General features: G+C 47.9%; 1 protein-coding gene across 7 annotated transcripts in view; it reads left to right on the plus strand.

The window, feature by feature from the left end:
- Nucleotides 1-1,048: 1,048 nt before the first annotated feature.
- Nucleotides 1,049-25,449, plus strand: part of BAG6 (BAG cochaperone 6) — a 42,100-nt gene continuing 17,699 nt past the window's right edge. The window contains exons 1-16 of one of the 7 annotated variants that reach the window (XM_083352624.1): nucleotides 1,460-1,500; nucleotides 8,741-8,875; nucleotides 8,962-9,057; nucleotides 11,783-11,900; nucleotides 13,066-13,289; nucleotides 15,881-15,934; nucleotides 17,686-17,760; nucleotides 17,885-18,060; nucleotides 18,340-18,469; nucleotides 19,186-19,383; nucleotides 19,553-19,820; nucleotides 20,760-20,846; nucleotides 20,954-21,061; nucleotides 21,623-21,735; nucleotides 21,825-21,909; nucleotides 24,393-24,745. In XM_083352624.1, the coding sequence (XP_083208750.1) occupies nucleotides 8,980-9,057; nucleotides 11,783-11,900; nucleotides 13,066-13,289; nucleotides 15,881-15,934; nucleotides 17,686-17,760; nucleotides 17,885-18,060; nucleotides 18,340-18,469; nucleotides 19,186-19,383; nucleotides 19,553-19,820; nucleotides 20,760-20,846; nucleotides 20,954-21,061; nucleotides 21,623-21,735; nucleotides 21,825-21,909; nucleotides 24,393-24,745 (2,067 nt within the window). In that variant the 5' untranslated portion in view covers nucleotides 1,460-1,500; nucleotides 8,741-8,875; nucleotides 8,962-8,979. Of the gene's footprint in view, nucleotides 1,068-1,398; nucleotides 1,501-8,740; nucleotides 8,876-8,961; nucleotides 9,058-11,782; nucleotides 11,901-13,065; nucleotides 13,290-15,880; nucleotides 15,935-17,685; nucleotides 17,761-17,884; nucleotides 18,061-18,339; nucleotides 18,470-19,185; nucleotides 19,384-19,552; nucleotides 19,821-20,759; nucleotides 20,847-20,953; nucleotides 21,062-21,622; nucleotides 21,736-21,824; nucleotides 21,910-24,392; nucleotides 24,746-25,449 lie in introns of those variants that run through there. The other 6 variants (XM_083352625.1, XM_083352623.1, XM_083352629.1 and 3 more) reach the window with 6 other exon arrangements.

The raw sequence follows: 25,449 nt of genomic DNA on the forward strand, positions 1-25,449 counted from the left end.
CCTGGAAGAATTAAAAGTCCACGCATCTTCAGATTGCCAAGTTTGAGAAACACGTGTTTTCTAATTCTTTGGTTTGCAGGCTGAGAAAGCGGGTGGTTTTGGAAATGTGAATGATAAACCACCATAAAATAAAAGTCGTCGCTCAAGGAAGTTAGGCTGGAAGCAAATACTTCCTATCCCTATTTGGAACTTCCTTAATTACACTGATTTAATTATCCGAAAACTAAATGCCAAGAGGTTCAGGCTTTTGCAGCTGGCGCCATTGGCCAAGCGTTGCTAAGCGACGAGCGAAAACAAAGATGGCGGCGAAACGATGGCTTCTACCACAGACTGATATAACTCCTCCTCCTCCTCCCGTGTCTTCATATTAGAGGGGGAGGGGAACAAATCAGAGGCGGACAATCTCCTAATTTTAAATAACATGGCGACCACACAGGTTCCATCCCTCCGCTTTTTCTAAACGGCCCCTCTTACGTCATAGAAATACGTAATACGTCATCTCAATAGCGCGCGGACGTAAAGCTACAAATACCGTCTTCTAGCGGCAAAGCTATTTGGCCCCACCCACCGCGTCCGAGGCTCGGCTAAGGCATTCCTTTAGACGTACTAGCTTAGTTCAGATGCTTAGAATTATTTTAAACAGTATATGAACTGAGAATTTTTTTTTAACAAAGCCGAGGAAACTATTATCAGCACCCGGGATTTTTTTCCTGCCCCTTTTCCTGCCGAAATTTTTAATTGAGAAGCGTCGGGCAGTCCTTTAGACAACTAATGGGAAACGAAACAGTCGCAAGTAAAGGGGCTTAGCGGGCTCCAGGCGCATGCGTAGTGACCGAACGCCCGGGAACGCGGCGCTTCGGGAGACAGGAGCCGCTCCAGCCGCGAGGCCAGCGGCTGTTTGGCCCCGATCTCCGTTTCGGAGCAGGATTTCGTGTGGAAAGGACCTGCGGTGGGAGAATTCGGCAATCCGAGGCTCTCCTTTTCCCCGCGGCCGCGGAGGGGAGCGGAAGTACCGCCATTTTAGAGCGTCCGGAGAATCGCTTCGACGCAAGCGTAAGGTCAGAGAGGTAAAGAAGTGGGGCAGAAACGAAACGGGGCCGATACTTCCGGCATCGAAACCGTTCGCATTTATCATCCCGGGCGGAAAGAGCGTCGTCGCTTCTTTTCAAGTCCGCCATAAGGGTCCGGTTGGCCGCCTAGGAAAGCTGTGTAACTTGAACTAAGATACAAAGACACACAATAACGTTACCCCTCTTTGGGTGTATAACGTTCGGCCTGAGAAGGGAACCCGGAGGTGTGTCCCGTTTTCTTGTCGTTCGCTAACTCTATGGAGCGAGGGTTCCCCCCCCCCTCTCTGTGTGTGTAATATATATATTTTTTTAAAACGCCCCCCCCTCCCCCTCTTTCGGCAGGAAGTTTTTCTGCAAGCGGAAGGAGAAGCTTCGTGCTGGAAATCGATTCCTGTTGGACGGGAAGTGAAAAGGACGCGGGGGGTTCAGGGTAACAAATTGCCTGGGGGGGGGTCCGGGAAAAAAAAAGGAGTGGAGGAGAAAGAAAAAAAAAGGGGGGGGCGGTTTCGTCTTGTGCTCTAAACGCCCCCATCGCTTTGCCTTCTCACGATCGCCTCCTGGGAAATACGTGTAGGGTGTCGAAGAGGGAGGACGGCGTGGGATCGTAGCATTGTCGGGTGGGTGGGTGGGTGGGTATATGGGGCAAAGATGATTGATTATTGATTGATTGATTGATTTTATTTTATTTTATTATTTTATTTATTTTATTTATTTTATTTTATTTTTTTATTTTTTTATTTTATTTTATTTTATTTATTTTATTTATTTTATTTTATTATTTTATTTTATTTTATTATTTTATTTATTTTATTTTATTATTTTGTTTTATTTTATTATTTTATTTTATTTTATTATTTTATTTTATTTTATTTTTTATTTTATTATTTTATTTTATTTTATTTTATTATTTTATTTATTTTATTTTATTATTTTATTTTATTATTTTATTTTATTTTATTTTATTATTTTATTTTTTATTTATTTATTTTATTTTATTATTTTATTTTATTATTTTATTTTATTTTATTTTATTTTATTTTATTTTATTATTTTATTTTATTATTTTATTTTATTTTATTTTATTTTATTATTTTATTTTTTATTTATTTATTTTATTTTATTATTTTATTTTATTTTATTATTTTATTTTATTTTATTTTATTTTATTTTATTTTATTTTATTTTATTATTTTATTTTATTATTTTATATCCCGCCCTATTCCCGAAGGACTCAGGGCGGTTTCCAGGGCGAATTAAAACCATACAAATCAATGCAATTGAAATAGAATTAAATTAAGACTAGCCCACAATTAAAACAGACGAGAGCCTTGGTGGAGCAGTGGGCTAATGCCTCCTTAAGTAACACCAGCTGCCTGCAATTAGTGCAGGTTCGCATCCCACCAGGCTGAAGGTTGACTCAGCCTTCCATCCTTCTGAGGTAGGTAAAATGAGGACCCAGATTGTTGGGGGCAAAAAGCTGACTTTGTAATAATGCCGCTTGGGGGGGGGCGAAAGCCCTAATAAGCAGGCATATACATAGAATGAAGGCTATTGCTAAGCACATTGTGCTTTAGATTGTAAGCCGCCCTGAGTCTTCGGAGAAGGGCGGGATATAAATAGGATTAAAAAAAAATTAAAATTTAAAGTTATCCGGGGATGGAAGAAAAAGAAAGAAAGAAAGAAAGAAAGGCTTGCCCCGCTCACCAGGCGTTAATCTTTGCCTTTAGAGCAGGGTGGACTGAACGATTGGTCCTCCAGATGTTGTTGGGGGAACAAGTCCCATCATCCTTGGATGGGGAAATCACACTTGGGGTAGAGGCTTATTGAGACTTGAGCCCTCATTCAGGATGAGACTTGCTTATTAGCCCTGATTTGGAGACAATTGGTGGTTTCCCAAAATCTCCCCTACGCAGAAGGTTCCAGTGGCTGGATGGGAGTTTGGTGATACTGAGATTCTCAAGTCATCCAGGTTCTGATTATCCTGAAGGTGCTTCCCCCCCCCAAAAAAAGGCAACTGGACTTTCTAGGTTATTATTTTTTGGCCCTATGAAAAATTTCGCTTCTCATCCAGGAAGAAGAAGCTAAAGAAGTTTCTTGGATGAGAAGCAAAATTGCTTTCAAAAGGGGAAAAAAAAATAAATCAAAGTCCAGTTGCCTTTTCTTGGGGGTGAGGGAAAAAAAACTCACACGCCTTTCGGATATTCTGGTGGTATTCTTTTTTTTTTTTGGTCAGTTGTGACACAAGGGTGGTTCTTTAGGAGCCTTAAGAGATGTGCGTTTTAGGTAGGACCTTAAGAGTATTACTGCTGATGGTGTACCAAAAGTTGGAGCGGAGAAAGTTGTTCTGAACTGAAAAATTCAGAAAATGCGTTCCAGCTTCTGGGATGAGAAGTGAAACGTTTTCAAAGTGGGGGAAAAAAAATAATAATAATCGAGAAAGTCCAGTTGCCTTTTGGAAAAAGCACCTTTGGGACAGTCTGGTGATACTCTTTCTTTTTGTCAGTAGCGACAAAGGGTCGTTCGGTGAGAGTCTTAGGGGTGTGCTTTTTAGGTAGGTCATTATGGTATTTCTGCTGATGATACACAACATTGGAGAGGTGAAACCCGTTTTGAACTGAAAAAAGACAATGGGCTACCGGTAATTCTGCTGCTTGGTTTACAGAACGTTTTATTCTTTTTTATATATTTTTATTGAAAAGCTTTAAAATACATTTTAAAAACATAAACTCCCTCTCTCCCCCTCCCCCCACTTCCCCTCCCCCTCCCCCCCCCACTTCCCCTCCCCCTCCCCCCCCCCCCCCCCCCCGACTTCCCAGAGCTGAATACAGGGTATTAACTTTTACAAACTTAAGCTAAAATATGCTAACTGACTAAAAAAACACTTTAAATTCTCATCGCACTTTTAACTCCCCTTAAACATAACTAAATAACTAAATAATAATAACTAAATAATAATACATCATATAACGCTAATGCTCACTCATGTGCTAAATGAAACTTTTTAGTCCCATATTTATTCTGGATATAATCGATCCATCTTCTCCATTCTAAAATATATCTCTGTTTTTATTTTTTATTTTTTTTTAATTTTAATTCCATTTATATCCCGCCCTTCTCCGAAGACTCAGGGCGGCTTACAAGCTTAGCAGTAGCCTTCATTCTATGTCTATGCCTGCTTATTAGGGCTCTCACCCCCCCCCCAAGCGGCATTATTACAAAGTCAGCTTAATTGCCCCCAACAATCTGGGTCCTCATTTTACCTACCTCGGAAGGATGGAAGGCTGAGTCAACCTTGAGCCTGGTGGGACGCAAACCTGCAATAATTGCAGGCAGCTGGTGTTACTTAAGGAGGCATTAGCCCACTGCTCCACCAAGGCTCTGTTACGATTGTTCTTTCAAATATGCTGAAATCTTTGCCATTTCCACCAGGTTTGAAACTTTTAAAGTCCACTCTTCTATAGTAGGCAGTTCCTCCTTCAGTACGTTTTATTCTTGTCCCATACGGTTTGGGAGAGATGGGTTGAATCCCTTCCGAATTCTTTTTAGATTTTCTCTTGATCAAATACTGCTTAGAACAGGTGTGTGAAACCTTTGCGCTTACCTGGGCCATACTGAGTGAAGACGTCTTGGGCCCCATATAAAATGCGCAATATAGTTAAGGTATACACATCATAATGTGAAAAAGCTTACAATCTTGTGGGGCCGCATTATTAGCTGTCCAGGGCCACATGTGGGTTGTGGACACCACGGGTTGGACATGCCTGACTTAAAAAACATTAATATGGACTGAAATCCTAGAGTTCTTTAATGGCTTACTTAATCAGCTCCTTGCCCTGGAGAGAAAAAAAAGTTGATTAAAAAAAATTGCAATGTGCTTTTAAAGAATAGAGTGGGCTCTAGGTCAAACTACACGAAGACCTAATGGGAGGGACCGTCTGGGGTGCTGCATGGTAGGGAAGGGATTTGAACCTGACCCCTTCTGGTAAAGGCAGTAATGGTTGCAAGGGAATGTGAGGTTGTAATCGGTGCTAGGCTGGGTGAAACGAGGTTCAACAGCTCTAATCCTAGCCATGGTTCCTTACTAATAATTGTATTGATTTTTGTTTGCTGCTAAGCGAATAGTTAATTGTGGTCTTATTTATAAAGCTGAAGGGTACTTTACTCACGCTATTTATTGATAGCTGGGCGTTTATTAAAACTGACTTTCTTCCAAGGAATAGGATTGCAGAAATACCTTTTTTTTTCTTTCTTCAAATGAATATTGTTAATAATCTGTTCCCCCCCCCTCTTGTTCTTCTAGACCAGGGGTAGGCAACCTCGGCTCTTTTATGACTCATGGACTTCAACTCCCAGAATTCCTGAGCCAGCTTGGCTGGCTCAGGAATTCTGGGAGTTGAAGTCCATGAGTCATAAAAGAGCCGAGGTTGCCTACCCCTGTTCTAGACCATCTTTTAAATTGCTGCTGGTCAGGTTGTTGGAGGTCAGTTAAAAATTTTCCCAGACCCATGAAAGCAATGTATAACTTGATCTCACCTTTCTTTTGGGCCGCAAATAATATTAACCTAAACATATATAGGCTGGTGGCTGGACAGTTTTGCGGAGTTACTGGCTTTCCGCCCTGAAGAAGGGAAACTCTCTGCTTAGTCAAATCTTGTTTATCAGGCCTTACAGTGTTCATTAGGACTCAGTCTCCAGGCTGAATAGAATTTTAGAACTCATAATAGAAGAGTTTGCACTACCGCATTCATTTCAAACCTCTCAAGGTGTGTGCCTTTACTAATGTTTTTGATGGCTGTTGTGGCATCAGACTCCAGCTGTAGGCAAAACAAGCACAGTATGTGTTCAGTGCTCAAGAAATACAGTACAGGTAGTCCTTGACTTACGACCACAATTGAGCCTGAAATAGCTGTTGTTAAGTGAGATGTCTATGAAGTGAGTTTTATTCGATTTACTACGCTTACCTTGCCGCAGTTAAGCGTATCACTGCAATTGATAAGTTAACGGTTGTTAAAGTGAATCACTTTTCCCGCACTGACTTTGTTTGTCAGAAAATCACAAAAGGTAATCCCAGTGACCCCTGGGACACAGCGACGGTCATTAAGTATGAACCAGTTGACAAGCATCTGAATTTTGAACGGTCGCTAAATGAGCTCTTGCAAGTCGAGGACTATCTGCATGTAGTAATTATAGTAGACTAGTGGGAGCGGTTCGGACAGAACAATAAAAGGAAGAAAAAAAAGGAACCGATTTATTATGACAAGGGTTTGTGGGTAGAAGCCCATTTTCTTTGAACAGCAGAGATGCATACACTGCACGTGGGCATAAAGCTAAAGGAGGTAAAATGCAAGATGTACGATCTGTGAGTTTTCTCTATACTAGCACCAAAAGTACATGGGAAGGATAGAGATTAATGCCTGGTATGGAAATATTTCTAGGCTCTTTTTTATAACTTTTCTTTATAATGATTAATTCTGTTAAGGAAATATGTATAAAATGAAATGGGCTGGATTTTGATGATGGGGTTTGTTTTTTCTCCCCACCATGAAGCAGAACAGATAACCAGTTAAAAGCAGTTTACAGAGCCAGTTTCGTCTAGTGCAGGGGTCAGCAACCTGAAACAGTGAAAGAGCCACTCGGAACCGGTTCCCTCACAAAAGGAAAAACTGGGAGCCACAAAAAAATGTGTGCGCATGCGTGTACATGCGCACATGCACAGAACAAGGTTTGACTGAAGAGTGGAGCCAAGGCGAGATATGCACCTACCCTGCATATTTGAATTGATTGGTTAAACTTTTTTAGTCCCACTTTTTTTTGGACTACACATAGCGGAAGACTGGGAGCCGCAGGAGATGGCTGAAAGAGCCGCATGTGGCTCCGGAGCCGCGGGTTGCAGACCTGTGGTCTAGTGGTTAACGCACCTGGCTAAAAAGCAGTGAGTTCAAGTCCTGATTTAGACATGAAAGCCTGCTGGGTGACTTCAGACCAGTCACTCTCCCTCAACCCAACCCACCTCAAAGGGTGATTGTTGTAGGGAAAATAGGAGGAAGGTGTATTGCTAGGGTCTTCAAACTCGGCCGTTTTATGACTTGTGGACTTTAACTCCCAGAATTCCTCAGCCAGCTTGCCTGGCTGAGGAATGCTGGGAGTTGAAGTCCACAAGTCATAAAAGGGCCGAGTTTGAAGACCCTTGGTGTATTGGATGTGTTCACTGCCTTGAATAACTTGTAAAAGTAATGGCAGAATACAAATAAACGAAAATAAATACTACCGGTAAGGGCTTGAGGCCATCAGAAGATGGAATGAATTGTAACTAAGGAAGTCAAGTTCGAATCTTAGAATTTTTCAACAAATGTGTTTTTAAGAAATTCTAGCAGTCTTTCACTGTGTGGTTATTGGCACTAGTGTTTCTTTTCTAGAAAAGAGGAAGTCTCCATTGCTGATTTTTGTCAGAGTTATAGAAGTTTGTCATAATAGTAATTCAAATTTCTGGCAGTAGTGAATTATACTGCTGGGATATCTAGATTTTTATTATTTATTTATTTATTATTTATTTATTTATTATCTGTCTGTCTGTCTGTCTATCTATCTATCTATCTATCTATTTAATTTGTATACCGCCCTATTCTCGTAGGACTCAGGGCGGTTTACAGGGCAGTTAAAACCATGAAATACAAAAATTAAAATCAATTAAAACAATTAAATTCAAGCCCCAAAAATAAATCTAAAACCTCCGCCCGTTCGGAGAGGTGCGCGCGCACCACACCTCCGCCCGAACACCAGCAGGTCTCCAAACGGGTGTTCGGGCGGAGGTGCGCGCGCACCTCCCCAAAGATTTGGAGAGCTGTGCGTGCACCTCTCGGAACGGGCAGCGGCGGTACCCGTTTGGAGACCTGCGGGCGCAGCTCTCCAAACCTTTGGAGAGGTGCGCGCGCACCTCCGCCCGAACACCCGTTTGGAGACCTGCTGGTGCCGGTTTAGAAAGCTGCCGCGGCCCGTTTACAGAGCTACTGAAGGCAGTAGCTCTGTAAACAGGCCGTGGCAGCTTTCCAAACCGGCACCAGCAGGTCTCCAAACGGGTACCGCCGCTGCCCGTTCCGAGAGGTGCGCACGCAGCTCTCCAAACCTTTGGAGTGGTATGCGCACACCTCCCGTTCGGAGTGGTGCGTGCGCACCTCCACCCGTTCGGAGAGGTGCGCGCACACCGAGCGACTGGGAGCCGCAGGAGATGGCTTAAAGAGCCGCATGCGGCTCCGGAGCCGCGGGTTGCAGACCTATGCCTTAGATAGTCGACCCGGGCCATTTAGGGCTTTAGCACCTTGAATCTCACCCGGAGGGCAACCGGAAGCCAATGCAGCTCGCGGAGAAGAGGTGTTACACGGGAGTATCGGGAAGCTCCCATCACAACTCGCGCGGCTGCATTCTGCACCAGTTGAAGCCTCCGAGTGGTCCTCAAGGGCAGCCCCATGTAGAGGGCATTGCAGTAGTCTAACCGGGAGGTCATGAGCACATGGGTGACTGTGCGTAGGGCATCTCGGTCCAGATAGGGCTGCAACTGGCGCACCAGGCGAACCTGGGTAACACTTGATTGTTACGAATAGATTTTTCTCCAAAGAAACAATTCAAAGTCAGTGTAAAATGTTTTCTGATTCATGTTGTATTATGTTTTGCAGTATGCTAGACAGAAGAAATGGTACTTTTTTAAAACCTTCATATACCCTACAGGGAATGGGTGGGTTTTATATAACAACTTCCCTAAAATGCAGACTTAAGGAGTCATTTGGAAAATCGGCTCTCTTCTTTCTTAGGTATTGCTTCCATTTTTCTGGAAATGCTAAACTTGTGAATTACAGTCTCCGTGAGTGAAACTTACCGATTTTCTTGTTTCTTACAGAAAAATCTGTAGGTTACCATGGCGGAGCTGGAGAACCTTGAGGTGATGATCAAGACCTTGGACTCTCAGACAAGAACCTTCACGGTGGAAGGAGAGGTAAATTTTTTATTATTTTTTATTTTATTTTAATCCCATTTATATCCTGCCCTTCGCCAAAGACTCAGGCCGGCTTACAATTTAAGCACAAACCAATGTGCTTAGCAATAGCCTTCATTCTATGTATATGCCTGCTTATTAGGGCTTTCGCCCCCCCCCCCCCCAAGCGGCATTATTACAAAGTCAGCTTAATTGCCCCCAACAATCTGGGTCCTCATTTTACCTACCTCGGGAGGATGGAAGGCTGAGTCAACCTTGAGCCTGGTGGGATGCGAACCTGCACTAATTGCAGGCAGCTGGTGTTACTTCAGGAGGCATTAGCCCACTGCTCCACCAAATCCCCTAAATTTGGATTACAGCTGTCAAGCGGAGAGGACTGTTGCTGTTTTACGCCTGGTGTATCTCAACAGCGCATTGGTGTCATTTTGCAGAACTCACACTTAACCTGCTTTAATAATTTCAAGAATTATGAGCAGAAGATCCCTGGGCCTTTTTGCTGGTCAGGAAGAAATAATAAAGAAAGAGAATTCAGGAGGGGGCCGGTTTGAAGAACAAATGCAATAAGCTGCAGGCTAAAGTCTGAAAGGAGCAGTTAAATATTTAATTCCTCCAGGAGGAAGTGATAGTACAGGTAGTCCTCGACTTACGACTGCAACTTAGCCCCATATTTCTGTTGTTAAGCAAAGCAATGGCCAAGTGAGTTTTGCCCCATTTTTCTGACCTTTTTTGGCCACAGTTATGCAGCCATTAAGTGAATATTGCGGTTATTAAGCAAATCTGGTTGCTCCCCCCCCCCCCCAAAAAAAAAAAATTAACTTCGCTTGTGGGAAAATGGCCGGGAAGGTCACAAATGGCGATCCCAAAGACACTGCAACCATCATAAATATGAAACAGTTGCCAAGGGTCCAAATTTTGATCTGACCATGGGGCTGTCGCCACAGTTGTAAGCGTGAAAACTGGTTATAAGTCACTTTTTCGGTGCCATTGCTAACTTTGGTCGCTAAACGAATCGTTGTAAGTGGAGGACCACGTGCCCTTCTTTTGGCATCTGGCATAGGATATGGAATAAAATCAAGCCACTTTTATCTTACCTGTTCATCTTTGAAAAGTTACCTGTTCAGCTCATTTTATCTAACTCTCAAAAACTACTAAACTAATGCAGTATTTACAATAAGTTGCTGAGAGTCGGGTGGCATATACATTTTAATTTATTATTTCTGTTGAAAGAGCTGAGATTACTGGAGGGGGAGAGCCCCCCTGTGTGTCCCAGAGGCAAGTTAAATTTCACAGGGCAAGCAGAAGAACGCCGGCAGGAACATGCCCTTTGTGCAGAGCGGTGAATAAGAAGACATATTCTTGGAAGTGGCCTGGTCTCAAGTTGCTGATGACTTGGTTTTTATTGCAAGCAGCAGCCAAAATTCCTGGAGGATTCCCTTACCGCGAATCAAGTCTTTAAGGGAGGGGCAGTATGATGCCATCCCGATTTCTGGGACTAATGCCCAGATGGGCTTAGATTTCTTGAGGGACCAACTCACCCTGCTGGGATTGGCCCTTCCCACTCGTGCCGGCAGAAGAGGCGTGCTCTGGGTCCCATTGGTCCGATTATTCCGGCTGGTGGGGTCCAGGAGGAGTGCCTTCTTTGCTGTTGTTCCTGCCCTCTGGAACATCTCTCCCCTCCCCCAATGTGAAATTGGCCCCAACCTTCCTGTCTTTTCATAAGGGCCTAAAGACCTGGCTTTGCCAGTCGGCTTTGGGCTCCAGTTGGGGAATAGCGCAATGGAGGTGACTGATTGAGTAATAACAGATTCTACCACCTCTGAGGGCTCCCCCCGCCCTCACCGTGTGTCCTTGGTTTTAATCTCTTGATTTTAACTTTTTATGTTTTAACTATATGTAACTGTAAGCCGCCCAGCGTTACTGTCAGAACCCACCCCAAACCACGTCTTAGGAAGACAAAACTCTTGGAGCCAAATCTAGTCCAAAAGGAATCTTTACTATGACATGCTTGGTTGTAGGAATACAAGACAGGACTTAATATTGTTCTACAAACTAAAACCTTATAAAGAGTTTACGGTTCAACCCCCCCTTAATCCCATTTGGTCAGCCCCCCATCATTTACCTTGTATCATCCCTCTGGTGGGAAAAAGGAACTTAGGATCTTTTGTATTTATTGCTCTCTTCCTTGACACAAGCCAGATGCTACCTATCCTAGCCCTCCCTTTTGTTCCCCCAGTTCAAAAGTCTTCTCTTTTCCTTTGAAATGCCTAATACAGGCTCAATACACATTCGTTCCTTCCTCCTCGGGAGATGGCAGAATCCAGGAACGACGTTTTAAACATACATTTATGAATATGATAGAAATGGATTCTGACAGTTACCTTATAGTAAGATGAGTGGCCAATAAATTTTAGATAGATACATAGACAGACATAGCAATAGCACTTAGACTGATATACCGCTTCATAGAGCTTTACAGCCCCTCTCTAAGCGGTTTACAGAACCAGCATATTGACCCTCCCAGCAATCTGGGTCCTCATTTGACCGACCTCGGAAGGATGGGTCAACCTTGAGCCAGTGAGGAGCTTCCTTCCTTGTTTGGGCTTTCCTAGGCAGCAGCTGCCATAGAGAGGCCAGGTTCTGTTGGAATAGTGGGAGGAGGAAGAGGAGGAGGAGGAACACCTCCTGGCATGGGTTTTTCCCCCACCATTTTCTTTCTGCTCCGTAGATCACAGTGAAAGAGTTCAAGGAGCACATAGCAGGCTCAGTCAACATTCCCTCCGAAAAGCAGCGCCTCATCTATCAAGGGAGAGTCTTACAAGATGACAAGAAGTTAAAAGAATACAGTGAGTCGGGAAGCAAGAGAAGGTTGTGGGTTGAAGTAAACAGAGGAGGGCTTTAGGAGACGGGGAGGGTTTCGGGAGATGGGGCGGGGTTCGGGAGACGGGGCGGGCTTCGGGAGACGGGGAGGGCTTCGGGAGACGGGGAGGGTTTCGGGAGACGGGGAGGGTTTCGGGAGACGGGGAGGGCTTCGGGAGACGGGGTGGGGTTCGGGAGACGGGGTGGGGTTCGGGAGACGGGGAGGGGTTCTGACCCCGGGGAACAGCCCTGGAGGACGTTCACGCTGGGAAAAGCCCTCCAAAATGTTACTGTTTTGCTTCCATAATTTCACTCCCAGAATGAAATTCCTATTTTGCAGGAGGTGCTTCCTCCTGAGTTCTTTTGGTAGAGGCTGATAACCGCTGGTGGAGTGCAAAATTGTTGAAATAAAACTTTGAAATTGATTTGAGACCTAAAGTGGTGGCCTTTTTTCCCCTACCAATTTTTTTCCTACTCGATGTACACACATCCACGTTTGGACATTATGTACATCTTGTACAATGTACATATATACTATATAATAATAATAGTAATATACGTTACATGTTAACAATGTACATTATATTGTACATATCCGTGCAGGTAGTCCATGATTGAGACCAAACTTTTAAGTGTGACATTTGTTAAATGAGCTTAGCCCCATTTTACAGCCTTTCTCGCCACAGTTGTTAAGTGAATCCCTGCAGTTGTTAAGTGGGTAACGCGGTTGTTAAAGTGAATCTGGCTTCCCCGATGACTTTGCTCGTCAGAAGGTCGCGAAAGGGGACCACATGATTCCGGGGACACTGCAACCGTCATAAATATGACTCAGTTGTGCCAAGCGTCCGAACGCAAATCACGTGCCTATCGAGACGCTGCAACGGTCATAAATGTGAAAAAGCAGTCACAAGTCACTTTTCTCAGTGCCGTCGTAACTTCGACCTGTCACTAAACAAACTATTGTAAGTCAAGGACCGCCCGTACTGTTTCAGACAAATGGCTGACCAATCTCTGCTTAAAAAACTTCCAGTTCTTAAGATGGGCTTCAAGGCAGCTAGACTTGGAATGAAAACTCCTTTGAGGAAATCTGATCATATATCCTGGTGTGTGTGTGTGTGTGTGTGTGTTTTGTGTTGTTTTTTCTTGTGGCAGATGTTGGAGGCAAGGTCATCCACCTGGTGGAACGCGCCCCTCCCCAGACCCAGTCGCCCTCCTCCGGGGGACCGTCAGGAGCAGGCTTGTCTTCTGCCCCTCACAACAACACGGGACCCCGGGGGTCGGGTTCCACTGTCCATGACCGCAACGCCAACAGTTACGTGATGGTGGGAACCTTCAACTTACCAGTAAGCATTATGGACCCACAGCCACCCACACAAGTGAGTTTTAGCCAGAGAGTGCTCCGCTGCGGGGCAAGGGGAAGTAACGGGCTCACCCCTAATGCTTTAGCCCACCTTCCCGTTAATTATAGAAACGAGGAGGAACTTGCTTGTAGGCTATGGCTTTGTAGTGGGAGCTGCTGGGGGTGGTGGGGTGTTTTTAGCAGTTTTGGCTTCCTCCCTTCTACCTGTGCACAGAGCGGAGTCCATAGGCCACCTGTTCCTGAACTGTCATTTCTGAGTCGGGGGAATTGTGTTGTGAACAACACGGTACATACAACCAGAACAGAGCCTAGACCGGCTGTCCCTCTGCTTCCCCCCCTTTGTGGTTCTTGCGTGCGGTGCGGCCGATACGGACAGAGAGGAAGAGGGTTTGAATCCCACCACGCGAACTTCTTCCCCGTCGCTCGGCAGATCTAAAAGCGTACAGGGGGGTTCCTCGGCTTTACCACCACGACGGAGCCCAACGTGCCTGTGGCTCGGCGAGACGTTTGCTAAGGGAGCTTTGCCCCGTTTTACGGGCTTTTTCCCGCCACAGTTGCTAAGCGAATCGCTGCAGGGGTTAAACTAGTCGCACGGCCGTTAAGCGAATCTGGCTTCTCCCTTGACTTTGCTTGCCGGAAGGTCGCCAAAGGGGATAGTGTGGCCCCCGGGGACGCCGCGACCATCACGAATAACGAGTTTTTAAGCCTCTGAATTTTGATCCACTGATCATTGGGATGCTGGGACGGTCCTAAGTGTGAAAAACGGTCATAGTTTTTTTTTCCCCAGTGCCGTTGTAATTTTGAACAGTCACAAAATGAACCGTTGTAAGTCGTGGGCTACCTGTCTTTGTCCAGACTAAGAAATGACAATTCTGGGGCTGGACCTCCTGGGGCTGGTCGGGAACAACCTTCTCTCTCTCTCTGTCTCTCTGTCTCTCTCTCTCTCTCTCTCTCTCTCTCTCTTGTATCTTTGTCTGTATTCCTGACCTGACGATCGCCCAGGTGTAGCCTGTATCATCTTAAGCAAAGTTTGGGGAGAGGGCTTATATTTGCAAACAGAGTCGCAGCAAAGCAGGAACCGAGGAGGTATTGCAAGAGCCCTTTCTGAAGTTACACAGGCTTGCAAATATGCTTTGAGTAATAAAGCTTAGGGACATTTATCGTTATCAGCTACATACTTGAGGATTTACGTTTCTGAGTGTGCAGAATTCAGCTCCTCTGAAGTCCGGTACGGTTTACCTCCAATAAGGGTCCCAAAGGTGCATTTTTTTTAAGGAGGCAGCTGGACCTTCTTGTTTTTCCTTTGAAGACCTTTCGCTTCTCATCCAAGAAGCTTCTTCAGCTCCGTTTTTTTTTTTTAAATCCCATTTATATCCCGCCCTTCTCCGAAGACTCAGGGCAGCTTACACTTTAAAGCACAAATCAATGTGCTTAGCAATAGCCTTCATTCTATGTATATGCCTGCTTATTAGGGCTTTCACCCCACCCCCCCAGCGGCATTTTTACAAAGTCAGCTTATTGCCCCCAACAATCTGGGTCCTCATTTTACCTACCTGGGAAGGATGGAAGGCTGAGTCAACCTTGAGCCTGGTGGGACTCGAACCTGCACTAATTGCAGGCAGCTGGTGTTAACTTAAGGAGGCATTAGCCCACTGCTCCACCAAGGCTCTTTTCCCGCCATCCAGTCAGAGCCGAAGAGGCTTCCTGGATGAGAAGCAAAAGGTCTAAAAGGAAAAACAAGTAAGTCCAGTTGCCTCCTGAAAAAGCACATTTGGGAAAACCACGACCTGCGTGACTTGAGAACCTCCACAGACACTCCATTAAGGGTGTCTGAATTTCAGCCGAAGAATTCTGCACCAGCTTTTCAAATTATTAGTTTATGGTGCGCATGGAATAAAATTTATATATGTACCGTATTTATCGGCGTATAACACGCACTTTTTCTTCCTGAAAATAGGGGGCAAATGATGTGTGCATGTTATACGCCGATATAATGTTAATAACCCATAGTTATTTATTTGAAATTTAAGTTTTTTTCCTGAAATTTCCTTTTTAAAATGAGGTGCGTGTTATACGCTGGTGCGTGTTATACGCCGATAAATACGGTATATATAAATAAAACCCCAAAACAAAAATTGGCTGAAGAATTCTAGAATGCCTCCCTGGAAGTCATTATTTGTTTCTTTTTAATTATTGTGTCTTTTTTTATTCCTGCACCTATATGATTTGGGAGGTCATTGAAATTGTGAGATACGGCCATATGAATTCACAGGAGCAGAAACAAGTTCCGAAGAGTGCGCGCTCACATTTCAACGATTGTGTAGTCACGTTCTGTGCGAGAGAGAAAGTCATGAGAAATAAACTTTATTTGGTATTATTTCAAGAAAGTATCTTTCAAGTGATGTGTAATTTCAAGAATCTACCACACTGGGTGGGGAGCAGCCATGGATGATGTGGCAATTTGATCTACTGGGGTGTTTTTTTTTAAAATCTTCTTTTCTGGGCTGTTTTGTTCTTTTCTCCTGCACATCCACCTCTTTTTCTTTTTTTGTTTTTGGTCCTTTTAATTTTTTTCTCTGTCTATTTCTCACTCCCCGCTTTCCAAAGAACGATGGATCGTCTGTGGATGTTCATATAAATATGGACCAGGCTCCTATTCAGGTACAACTGGCTTGGGAAGGCTAGAATTGAATGTTAAAATTGAAGGATTTATTTAATATGTGGGCATAATCAAGACTCTTGACTGTAGCATGATGTAAGGAGATCTGGTTGATTGAGAGGCTGCTTAGATTGTTATTTGACTTCTAGAAACCCCCCCCCCTTTTTTTTTTTGCAAAGTTTATTGAAATGTTTTGGTCACCACCCTATAAAAAAGATGTTGAGATTCTAGAAAGTACAGAGAAGAGCAACAAAGATGATTAAGGGCCTGAAGAACAAAGGATGGTTGCTGGAATTGGGTATATCTAATTTAATGAAATGGGACGCGGTGGCTCAGTGCGTTACGATGCTGAGCTTGTCAATCAGAAGGTCGGCAGTTTGGCGGGTCAAATCCCGAGTGCCGCGTAGCAGAGTGAGCGCCTGTTACGCGTCCCAGCTTCTGCCAACCTAGCAGTTCGAAAGCACATAAAAATGCAAGTAGAAAAATAGGGACCACTCCAGTGGGAAGGTAACAGCGTTCGTGCGCCTTTGGCGTCTAGTCATGCCGGCCACATGACCACGGAGACGTCCTCGGACAAACGCTGGCTCTTCGGCTTTGAAACGGAGATGAGCACCGGCCCCTAGAGTCAGAAACAACTAGCACGCATGTGCGGGGGAACCTTTACCTTTTTAATTTAATGAAAAGAAGGACTAGGGTGACAGCAGTCTTCCAATATCTCAGGGGTTGCCACAAAGAAGAGGGGGCGGGGTCATCCCATTTTCCAAAGCACCTGAATGTAACCAATCCCAACATTCTATCCAGAGGCAATTTTTGATCAGCAGCTGCTATTTGATGAAGAAAATAGTTCTTTCCAATCCTAGTTTCATTTCTTTAGCCACCATTCCGAAGCATTGTACTCTACGGGTGCCAGATTCGGGGTCCTTGCATTGGAGTTGAGGGCTATTGATACCAGCCTTCTCCAGGCTGGTGTCCTCCCAACGCAGCTTCTGTGAACTCCATCCAGACCCGACGCTGAATGGACGTGATAGCGGGCTGTTGTCTAGCTCCTCTGAAGTGTTCATACTTGGGGGAGATGTTTCATGGAGTGTGTGTACTACGGAGCCAGTCAGATATCAGCCAAAGGCTGGAAGGGTCCTGTGCCTGAATCTCAGCGTGAGAAATAAAGAGAGAGGAACCCAAAGTCACCAAGACTCTCGACGCGGAGAACCTTTGCAGTTCTTCAGGGATATAAACCAAGTCTTTTTTTTCTTCGCATCCTAAAGAGCTTCAAGGAGGAACTTCACCGGGGGGGGGGACCTTCGATGGGGGAAGCCATGGTCTAGAAAGCTTGAGGCCTCCTTACTTAAAGGATCTGAGCTCCCCCCCCCCAAGCGCCTCTTCGGTTAGACATGGAGGTTTTGCGTTAGGAGCACATTGGCTTCTTCCTGCCCGAGGTCTTAGCAAGAGCCGTCACGGCTACAGGAAGCCAAACCTTGGCTCGAGGGGGTGGGGGGGCAAGTAAGTTGAAAAGCGTGAGGTCAAGACCGAAAAGGTAGGTGGGATGACCATGGGTTTGGAAAGTGGGCGTGGGGTGAGTGGATTCCACTCGGAGAGGACTGAAAGGCCTTAAGGAAATCAAGAAGTGGGAAGAGTCGGTTTTACCCAAGGAGTGTGGGTGGGTGGGGGGTCTGTCGGACTGGAGGAATTCTCCCGCAGGGAAGAAGGAAGTCGTCTCGGGCCTTCCGCTAACGACGGGTTTCTTCCCTCCTTGCAGAGTGAACCTCGTGTCCGTCTTGTTATGGCCCAGCATATGTTACGGGACATTCAAGGTATCCTGAACCGACTAGAGGTGAGCGAATTCCCAACACCCTCCCCGCTCCCCGGGGGGGGGGGACGGACATGAAGCGGGAACGTAGAAACGGTGCCCGGAAACCCCTTCCGGGCCTTGGGAGTTACGTATCCCTTTCCTTCAGGGCAACACCAGTGAGCATGCTGCCGCGGGACCCGAGGATACGCCGTCTGCCAGCCCCACTGAAAGGGAGCCGATGACAGGCACCGAATCTGAGCCTCCCCAGGAGCCCACGCCAGCGGAGGAAACGCCACCCTCGGGGAGCGAGCCGCCCCCCGGGGCTGAAGCAGCCGCCGCCAAGTAAGGAGGCTGCCCACCAAAGAGATAGCAAGAGCTCTCTCGGGCAGGCTGCGTGGAGGCCTTCTCCCCCTCCCCCCCCTCTCTTCAAAAGGAAAACCAGCCAGGTGCTGCTGACAGACCAGGGTGGGTGGGAATCTGTGGGTGGGAACCATAGAGGCGGGATGGACCAAAGTGTAGAGGGGCAGCCTGGAGGAGCTGGAGGGATACTGGCTGTTTGCCAGAGGAGACGGGCCAGTCCATCTGAGCAAGACGACGAGGCTCCTTTTCTGTCCACCATAGCCACCCATCACCTGGGGAGTATGTGGAGGTTCTGGGCGAGCTTCGTGGGTTGGAAAGCAGACTCCAACCTTTCCTGCAGAGATACGAGGAGGTCCTGGGAACTGCTGGCACCGCCGACTACAACAACAACGTAAGCGATGTCTGGTTCTAAAAAAATATATCGAAAACTGATTTCTAAGCTGGGAAGCTTACCTTTTCACCCTTTCGCTTATTTCTGCATTTGCTGGGTATTTGAAGTTTGCTCCGTGTCTTTTTTTTTTAACATCTGAAGCATTTGGTGTATCGTTAGAAGTATTCTTTCTCCGCTCTGGCCTTCAGCCCCTCAGCTGGAAGTCGTAGGCCGGGTGTGTTTTGTGTCTTCCAACGTGGCCCTTTTACGACTTGTGGACTTCAACGCCCAGAATTCCTCAGCCAGGCAGGCAGGCCGGCTGAGGAATTCTGGGAGTTGGAGTCCACAAGTCGTAAAAGGGCCACGTTGGAAGACACCCCCCACCCCGACGCAGGCTTTCAGAGGCCTTGGTTCTGGGCTCAGTTCCCCATTCCGTTTGTGTCGGAGCCAGTGTTTAATGAAAGCGCTTCTGGGTTGAAAGGATTAGCCGGTGACATCACCGCTGCCCGGGGGGGGGGGGACGTCCATGGGGGGCTCTTCATGTCCCCATCAAGGAGCTGGAGCAAATGACGGGTGCTCACCCCGACATTCAGCATCAGTCGGGTCTCAAACACGGCCTTGCCAGCCTCCGACCCAGCGTCCTAACCACGTGAGCCTTTGGGCTGAGTAGTTCTTTGATCTGACCCAGCAAGGCTTTGCAAACAAACCTGCTTCATTTCTTTCGATTTCTTTGCCAGACGGAGGGGCGTGAAGAGGACCAGCGCATTATCAACCTGGTGGGGGAGTCGCTGCGCCTTCTGGGCAACACCTTTGTAGCCCTCTCGGACTTGCGCTGCAACCTCTCCTGCAGCGCCCCCCGCCACCTGCACGTGGTGCGGCCGATGTCCCACTACACAGCTCCCATGGTCCTGCAGCAAGCGGCCATTCCCATCCAGGTGAGGCCTTGGCCTAGGAAGAAGCCGGGTTTGGGGGTGGGGGGGGTGCCTTTCCCTTCCCGCCGGAAACGGCTCAGGCCCCCAGCTCCGCTTCCCGAGGCTGGGTGAGAGGGTTCAGCAAAGGAGAACCCAGAGGCGCTCCGCTTCTTCCTCCACGTTCTTGCCTCAGATTAACGTCGGGACTACCGTCACCATGACGGGCAACGGGGGTCGCACCAACCTGGAAGGCTCTGCTGCCGCCCAGGCCACTCCCACAGCCCAGCCTCGCACATCCAGCCCTGTGGAGTCAACCCAGCCCTCTGAAGGCTCGCCTCCTTCTCTCTCCCCGGGGGTCACCCCTATCCCGCCGCAGGCCTCTCAGACGGGGCACCCCCGAGTCATCCGGATTTCACATCAGACGGTGGAGCCCGTGGTTATGATGCACATGAATATACAGGGTGAGTTTGGGGGAGACCCGATAAGACATCAGGAGGTTATACTCGCAGAAGAGAAGATTTTTGTGGCTCAGGGTTGAACTGTGGGGTTTGGGTAGGTGGGGGCCTCTTCTAGCTTGGGGGTGATTCCCGCAGATGTTTCAATACCCATCTAGGTAACATCATCAGTGCTAGAAGGGAGTGACGTTGGGTCTCTTGTTTATATGCAGCGCCTCGCCTCGTCAGCATTCATGTGTAGTGTGCCTCAAAAAATTACGTTTGAACTACTGCGTCCCTCAAAGGTCGTCCCTGACCGAATTCTGCTGACCACTTGGGTGCAGGTTGTTGGGAGGATCGAGTGGGGATCAAGTGCTGGAATCCCCAGGAGTGAAAGTGGGACCCAAGTTACATAATTTTGGATTCAGTGTTTAAAGTGATCAGACTGATCGAGAGCATTCCTTAAACAATTCAGTTAAAATGTCCCGCCCGGTATTATTTTAGTATTTTTACCTCCCAAAATAATTTCAATTGACTCCCAAAATGTGGAAGTCATTACGGGATGCGGTGAGGGGAAGAAGAGGGGACTAGAACAGGGGTAGGCAACCTTGGCTCTTTTATAACTTGTAGACTTCAACTCCCCGAATTCCTGAGCCAACATGGCTCAGCTTGGAAACCTTTCCCTTTCCCCTCAGCATGGCTGGCTCAGGAATTCTGGGAGTTGAAGTCCACGGGTCATAAAAGAGCCAAGGTTCCCCACCCCTGGACTAGAATAATATTCTCTGCCCCCCCTCACTTCTCAGCGTCTGGGTTAAAAGCCGTCTTACTTGGGGGGAGGGGGGGAGTTTGTGGTTATGCGAAATGAAATCCAGCCGATCCAGAGAAACCAAGGGCAAGGCAGAAATTGACCCACAAAATGGAGGGCCTCTCTTTTCTGAGGCCTACTTGCTTTTTCTCCGTCTTTAGACTCCAGCTCCCAGTTGGGCGGCGGTAGTTCTGGCGGAGTGCCATCGATGGGACCAGCTGGTCCAACCGGACACCCCCAAGGGACGGGTAAGGAAAAGGGCTCCCCCCATCCGGGGCAGCCAACCCGCTTTGGTTGTGGGTTGCTCATTTCCTGCCTCGTTGATTTCACCCTGGGCTCTGTTGCTTGTCTCCAGGTAGCGGTGCCCACATGCCTCTTCCCAGCCTCCCGCCAGAGTTCATGCAGGCCGTGGCCCATCAGATAACGCAACAAGCCATGGCGGCGGCAGCCTCGGCGGCTACAGGTAGCACCAAAGGAGGAGAGGGGATGCATCTTCTAGGCAGTCCTCGACTTAGCAAAAGTTCACGTAGTGACCGTTCGGAATGACAGTGGCACTGAACAAAGTGATTTAGGACCGTTATCCACACTTGGCGACCGTTGCAGCATTCCCCAGGATCATGTGATCCAAATTCGGAGGCTTGGCCAATGGCTCCTGTTTATAATGGTTGCGATAGCCCAGGGTCATGCGATTTCCCTGTGCGGCCTCCTGACCAGCAAAGACAGTGGGGGAAGCCAGATTTGCGTAACGACAGTGTTACTAAACAACTGCAGTGGTTCGCTTGAACAACTCTGGCAAGAAAAGTCGTAAAATGGGGCAAAACGTCACTGAACGACTGTCTTGCTTAGCAACAGAGATGTTGGGCTCAATTGCAGCTCTAAATGGAGGACCACCGTCAGCAAGGGGGTTTCTCTTTGGAACTGGGAGCAGGGAGGAGCTGCGAGGTCCCCAAGAGCTAAGCCGCCTCCTAGGGGCGCCAAAGGCCCCCATCATTAATATTCTCTCTCCTTTTTTTGTGTGTTCTAGGCCAGCAGGTCCCCAGCTTCCCGTCGGCTCCAACACGTGTCGTGATTGCCAGGCCTTCCGCTCCTTCCGTGCGGCCCGCCCACGCTGGGTCCCCCCAGCCATCAGGACAAGGGGTGAGAGGGCCAAGACGACCGGAGATCGGGGTGATGGTGTGTCTGTGCGGCGCTTTCTGTCTTGAAAAACTGCCTTCTTTCTACGCCAGGGCCCAGGCATGGGCGGGAACGCTTCCTTAGCCCAGATGATCAGCGGATTGGTGGGACAGCTTCTCATGCAACCTGTGATCGTGGGTAAGTGACCAGGCGGGAAGCATGGGTGTCTCTGAGCGTTGCGGCCTGAGAATCTCGAGATGTAGGAGTTGGGTTTATTTGAAACTCGTTTTCAGATAGGAGTGGTTGAAAGGCAGCTTAAAACTGCAGGTGGTCCTCGGCTTAGGACCACCGTGAAGCCCCACGTTGTCTGTTGCTAAGTGAGTTGTGCCCCACTTTATGACTTTTCTGTTAAGGGAATCCCTGCCGTAAGTTGTCAACTCAAAAGGCGCTTTTTTTTCCAGGAGGCAACCGGACTTGCTTGGTTTTCTTTGAAGACGTTTTGCTTCTCATCCAAGAAGCTTCTTCAGCTTTTGACTGGATGGTGGGAAAATGAAAGGATTAATATTCCTTGCAGACGGCTGGTCATTTGCATTAATTAGAGCAGAGGTCCCCAACCTTTTGGGCACCAAGGACCGGTTCCGTGGAGAGAGGTTTTTCCACGGACCGAAGAGGGTGTGATTTTGTGTGCTGCCCGCATCACAAAATGGGGTTTTGCTTCTGTTCCAACCTATGACCAGCCCTGTTTGAATGTCAGGGACAACCCCTTTTTATAGTCAACAGACTGGAAAAACCCAACCAGATTTATTTACAAATAAATCAAAAGTTCAAACAAGAGTTAAACCAAAAGTTCAAACAAGAGCTAAACAGGAATAACAGACCAGGACTCTAGCAGAAGATCTTCAAACGGTTGCCTTCAGTAACCAGCACCTCCCACACCTTCCCCTTTTATCAGCAGTCCCAAGGCGTGGCTTCTCATTGCCTTCTCCTCCTCTCACCGAGTTGCCTCATGGCCTTTCTCTGTTCTGCTCTGCTGGATTGCCTCCTGCTCCTAGCATCCCTGAAGAGATCCAGCTGTGAATCATCTACATCCAATACCTCATGCTCACACGGCTGAGTCTGATGAGGAACATGACTGGAGGGGCCAGACTGAGAGTCCTGCAGTGCATCAGAGACTCCCTCTGACACCAAAGGCTCTCCAAACCCCTCCTCCTCCTCCTCTTCAGAATCATTAGACTCAGCTGCTGGTATCACAGGCTGATGCTGAATCACAACACTTTGTGCAGATCGGTTGCTGGCATGCTGCGGCCCTGTACCGGTCCATGGACTTGGGGAGGGGGGTTGGGGACCCCCGCATTACAAGGTGTATTAGCTAGTCACTTTACTCTCTAATGAATGCAAATGACCAGCTGTCTGCAAGGAATATAAATCCTGCCATTCCCCCACCATCCAGTCAGAGCTGAAGAAGCTTCTTGGATGAGAAGCGAAACGTCTTCAGAGAAAAACAAGAATTTCCAGTTGCCTCTTGAAAAAGCACCTTTGGGACAACCATGGCCTGGATGACTGAGAACCTCCATAGACAGGGCTGTTAACACAGGTGTAAGTTGAGGAAGTGAAGTGAATCTGGCTTCTCCGTTGACTTTGCTTGTCAGAAGTTCAGAAAAGGGGATCACATGACCCTGGGACACTGCAACCGTCATAAATATGAGCCAGTTGCCAAGCGTCCGAATTTTGAACCTGTGACCATGTGGGGGGATGTTGTAACAGTTGTGTAAGTGTGAAAAAACAGTCGTAAGTCTCCTTTTTCAGTGCCGTTGTAAGACGTCAAACGGTCACTAAACAAATGCTTGTAAGTCGCAGCCTCCCTGTAATAAATAGCGTGTCCAGTTCCATGTCGCATGACTGTGGCAATTTTCATATGTGTGGACTTCAACTCCCATGGTTCCCCAGCTAGCACAGCTACCGTTGAGAATTTTAGGAGGGGGAGTTGCCCAAGTTGAAAAACACTGACCTGAAACGCTGATGGCCACAACGGAGCTCAAAATATTTCATGCTAAGTGAAACCTCTGTTAAGCAAATTTTGCCCCATTTCACGACCTTTTTCGCCACAGTCTTTAAGTGAATCACTGCTGTTAAGTGGGTGACACAGCTGTGTAGTGAATCTGGCTTCCTCCCCCCCCCCCTTGACTTTGCTCGTCAGAAGGTCGCAAAAGCGGATGCTGCGACCCCCCGGGACGCTGCAAAACCGTCATAAATATGAGTCGGTGGCCCAGCATCTGAACTTTCATCCCGTGACCCACGGGGATGCTACGAGGGTCAAAAGTGTGAAAAACTCATGTCACTTTGTGTTGTCGTAACTTCGAACGGTCACTATGTGAACTGTCGTCAGCCGAGGACTTACCTGTGTTGGACCCGAAAATGGGCGGATTTTCTCGACCTAGAGATTTACTCTGAATGGAGGACGTTGAGGGTTGGGAGAAAAGGAACAGGAAGTTACAGGGTCTGGGCCTGACCTAGGGATTGATTTTCCCTCCCCCCCTTGGGAAGGGAAGGGAAGGGAGTTGAGAGCAATGTCCCCCCCCCGGAGTTAAGGGAAGAGGGATCTTGAAAGGCTGGAGGGTGGGCCGAGCATCGCCCGCCACCTCTGCTCGATCCAGCAGCCCTCTCTCCTCTTGCCTTTCCAGCTCAGGGTGGCGGAGCTTCCTCCTCGGCCTCTTCCTCCGTCAGCGGCCAAGCCACTTTCAGCAGCAGCACCACCTCCACCACCTCCCCTCCCACAGCCTCAGCCAGCGCCGGCACCACCAACACGGCCACGACCGCCGCGGGGGGCAGCTCGGCTGGGGCCCCAGGAGGGCCCATCCCCTCAGGCCAGCCTCCCGCAGCCTCCACCGAACTCCAGTTCTCTCAACTGCTGGGGAACATCCTTGGGGCGGCAGGCTCCAGCATGGCGGGGGTGGCCGGGGTGGGGTCTCCCACCATCACTGTGGCCATGCCCGGCGTGCCTGCTTTTCTGCAAGGCATGACAGACTTCCTTCAGGTGAGTCCTCTCCTCTTCCTCTCCCTCTCCTCTCCTCTCTCTTCTCTCCTCTCTCTCCTCTTCCTCTTCCTCTCCTCTTCCTCACCTCTCCCCTCCCCTCTCCTCTCCTCTCCTCTCCTCTCTCCTCTTCCTCTCCTCTTCCTCACCTCTCCCCTCCCCTCTCCTCTCCTCTCCTCCTGTCCTCCTCCTCTCCTCTCCTCTCCTCCTGTCCTCCTCCTCTCCTCTCCTCTCCTCTCCTCTCCTCTCCTCTCCTCTCCTCTCCTCTCCTCTCCTCTCTCCCTCTTCCTCTCCTCTCCTCTCCCTCCTCTCTCCCTCTCCCTCTCCTCTCTTCCTCTCCTCTCCCTCCTCTCCTCTTCCTCTCCTTTCCCCTCCCCTCTCCTCTCCTCTCCCCTCTCCCCTCTCCTCTTCCTCTTCCTCTTGCTCTCCTCTCCTCTCTCCCTCTTCTTCTCCTCTCCTCTCCTCTCTCCCTCTTCCTCTCCTCTCCTCTTCCTCCTCTCCTCTCTCCTCTCCTTCCTCTCCTCTCCCCTCTCCTCTCCCTCTCCTCTCTTTGCTCTCCTCTCTCTCCTCTTCCTCTCCTCTTCTTCTCCCCTCCCTCTCCTCTCTCCTCTTCCTCTTCCTCTCCTCTTCCTCACCTCTCCCCTCTCCCTCTCCTCTCCCTCTTCCTCTCCTCTTCTCCTCTCCTTTCCTCTCTCCTCTTCCCTTCC

This window comes from Vipera ursinii, assembly GCF_947247035.1.
Source record: "Vipera ursinii genome assembly, chromosome: 2".
Taxonomy (NCBI): domain Eukaryota; kingdom Metazoa; phylum Chordata; class Lepidosauria; order Squamata; family Viperidae; genus Vipera; species Vipera ursinii.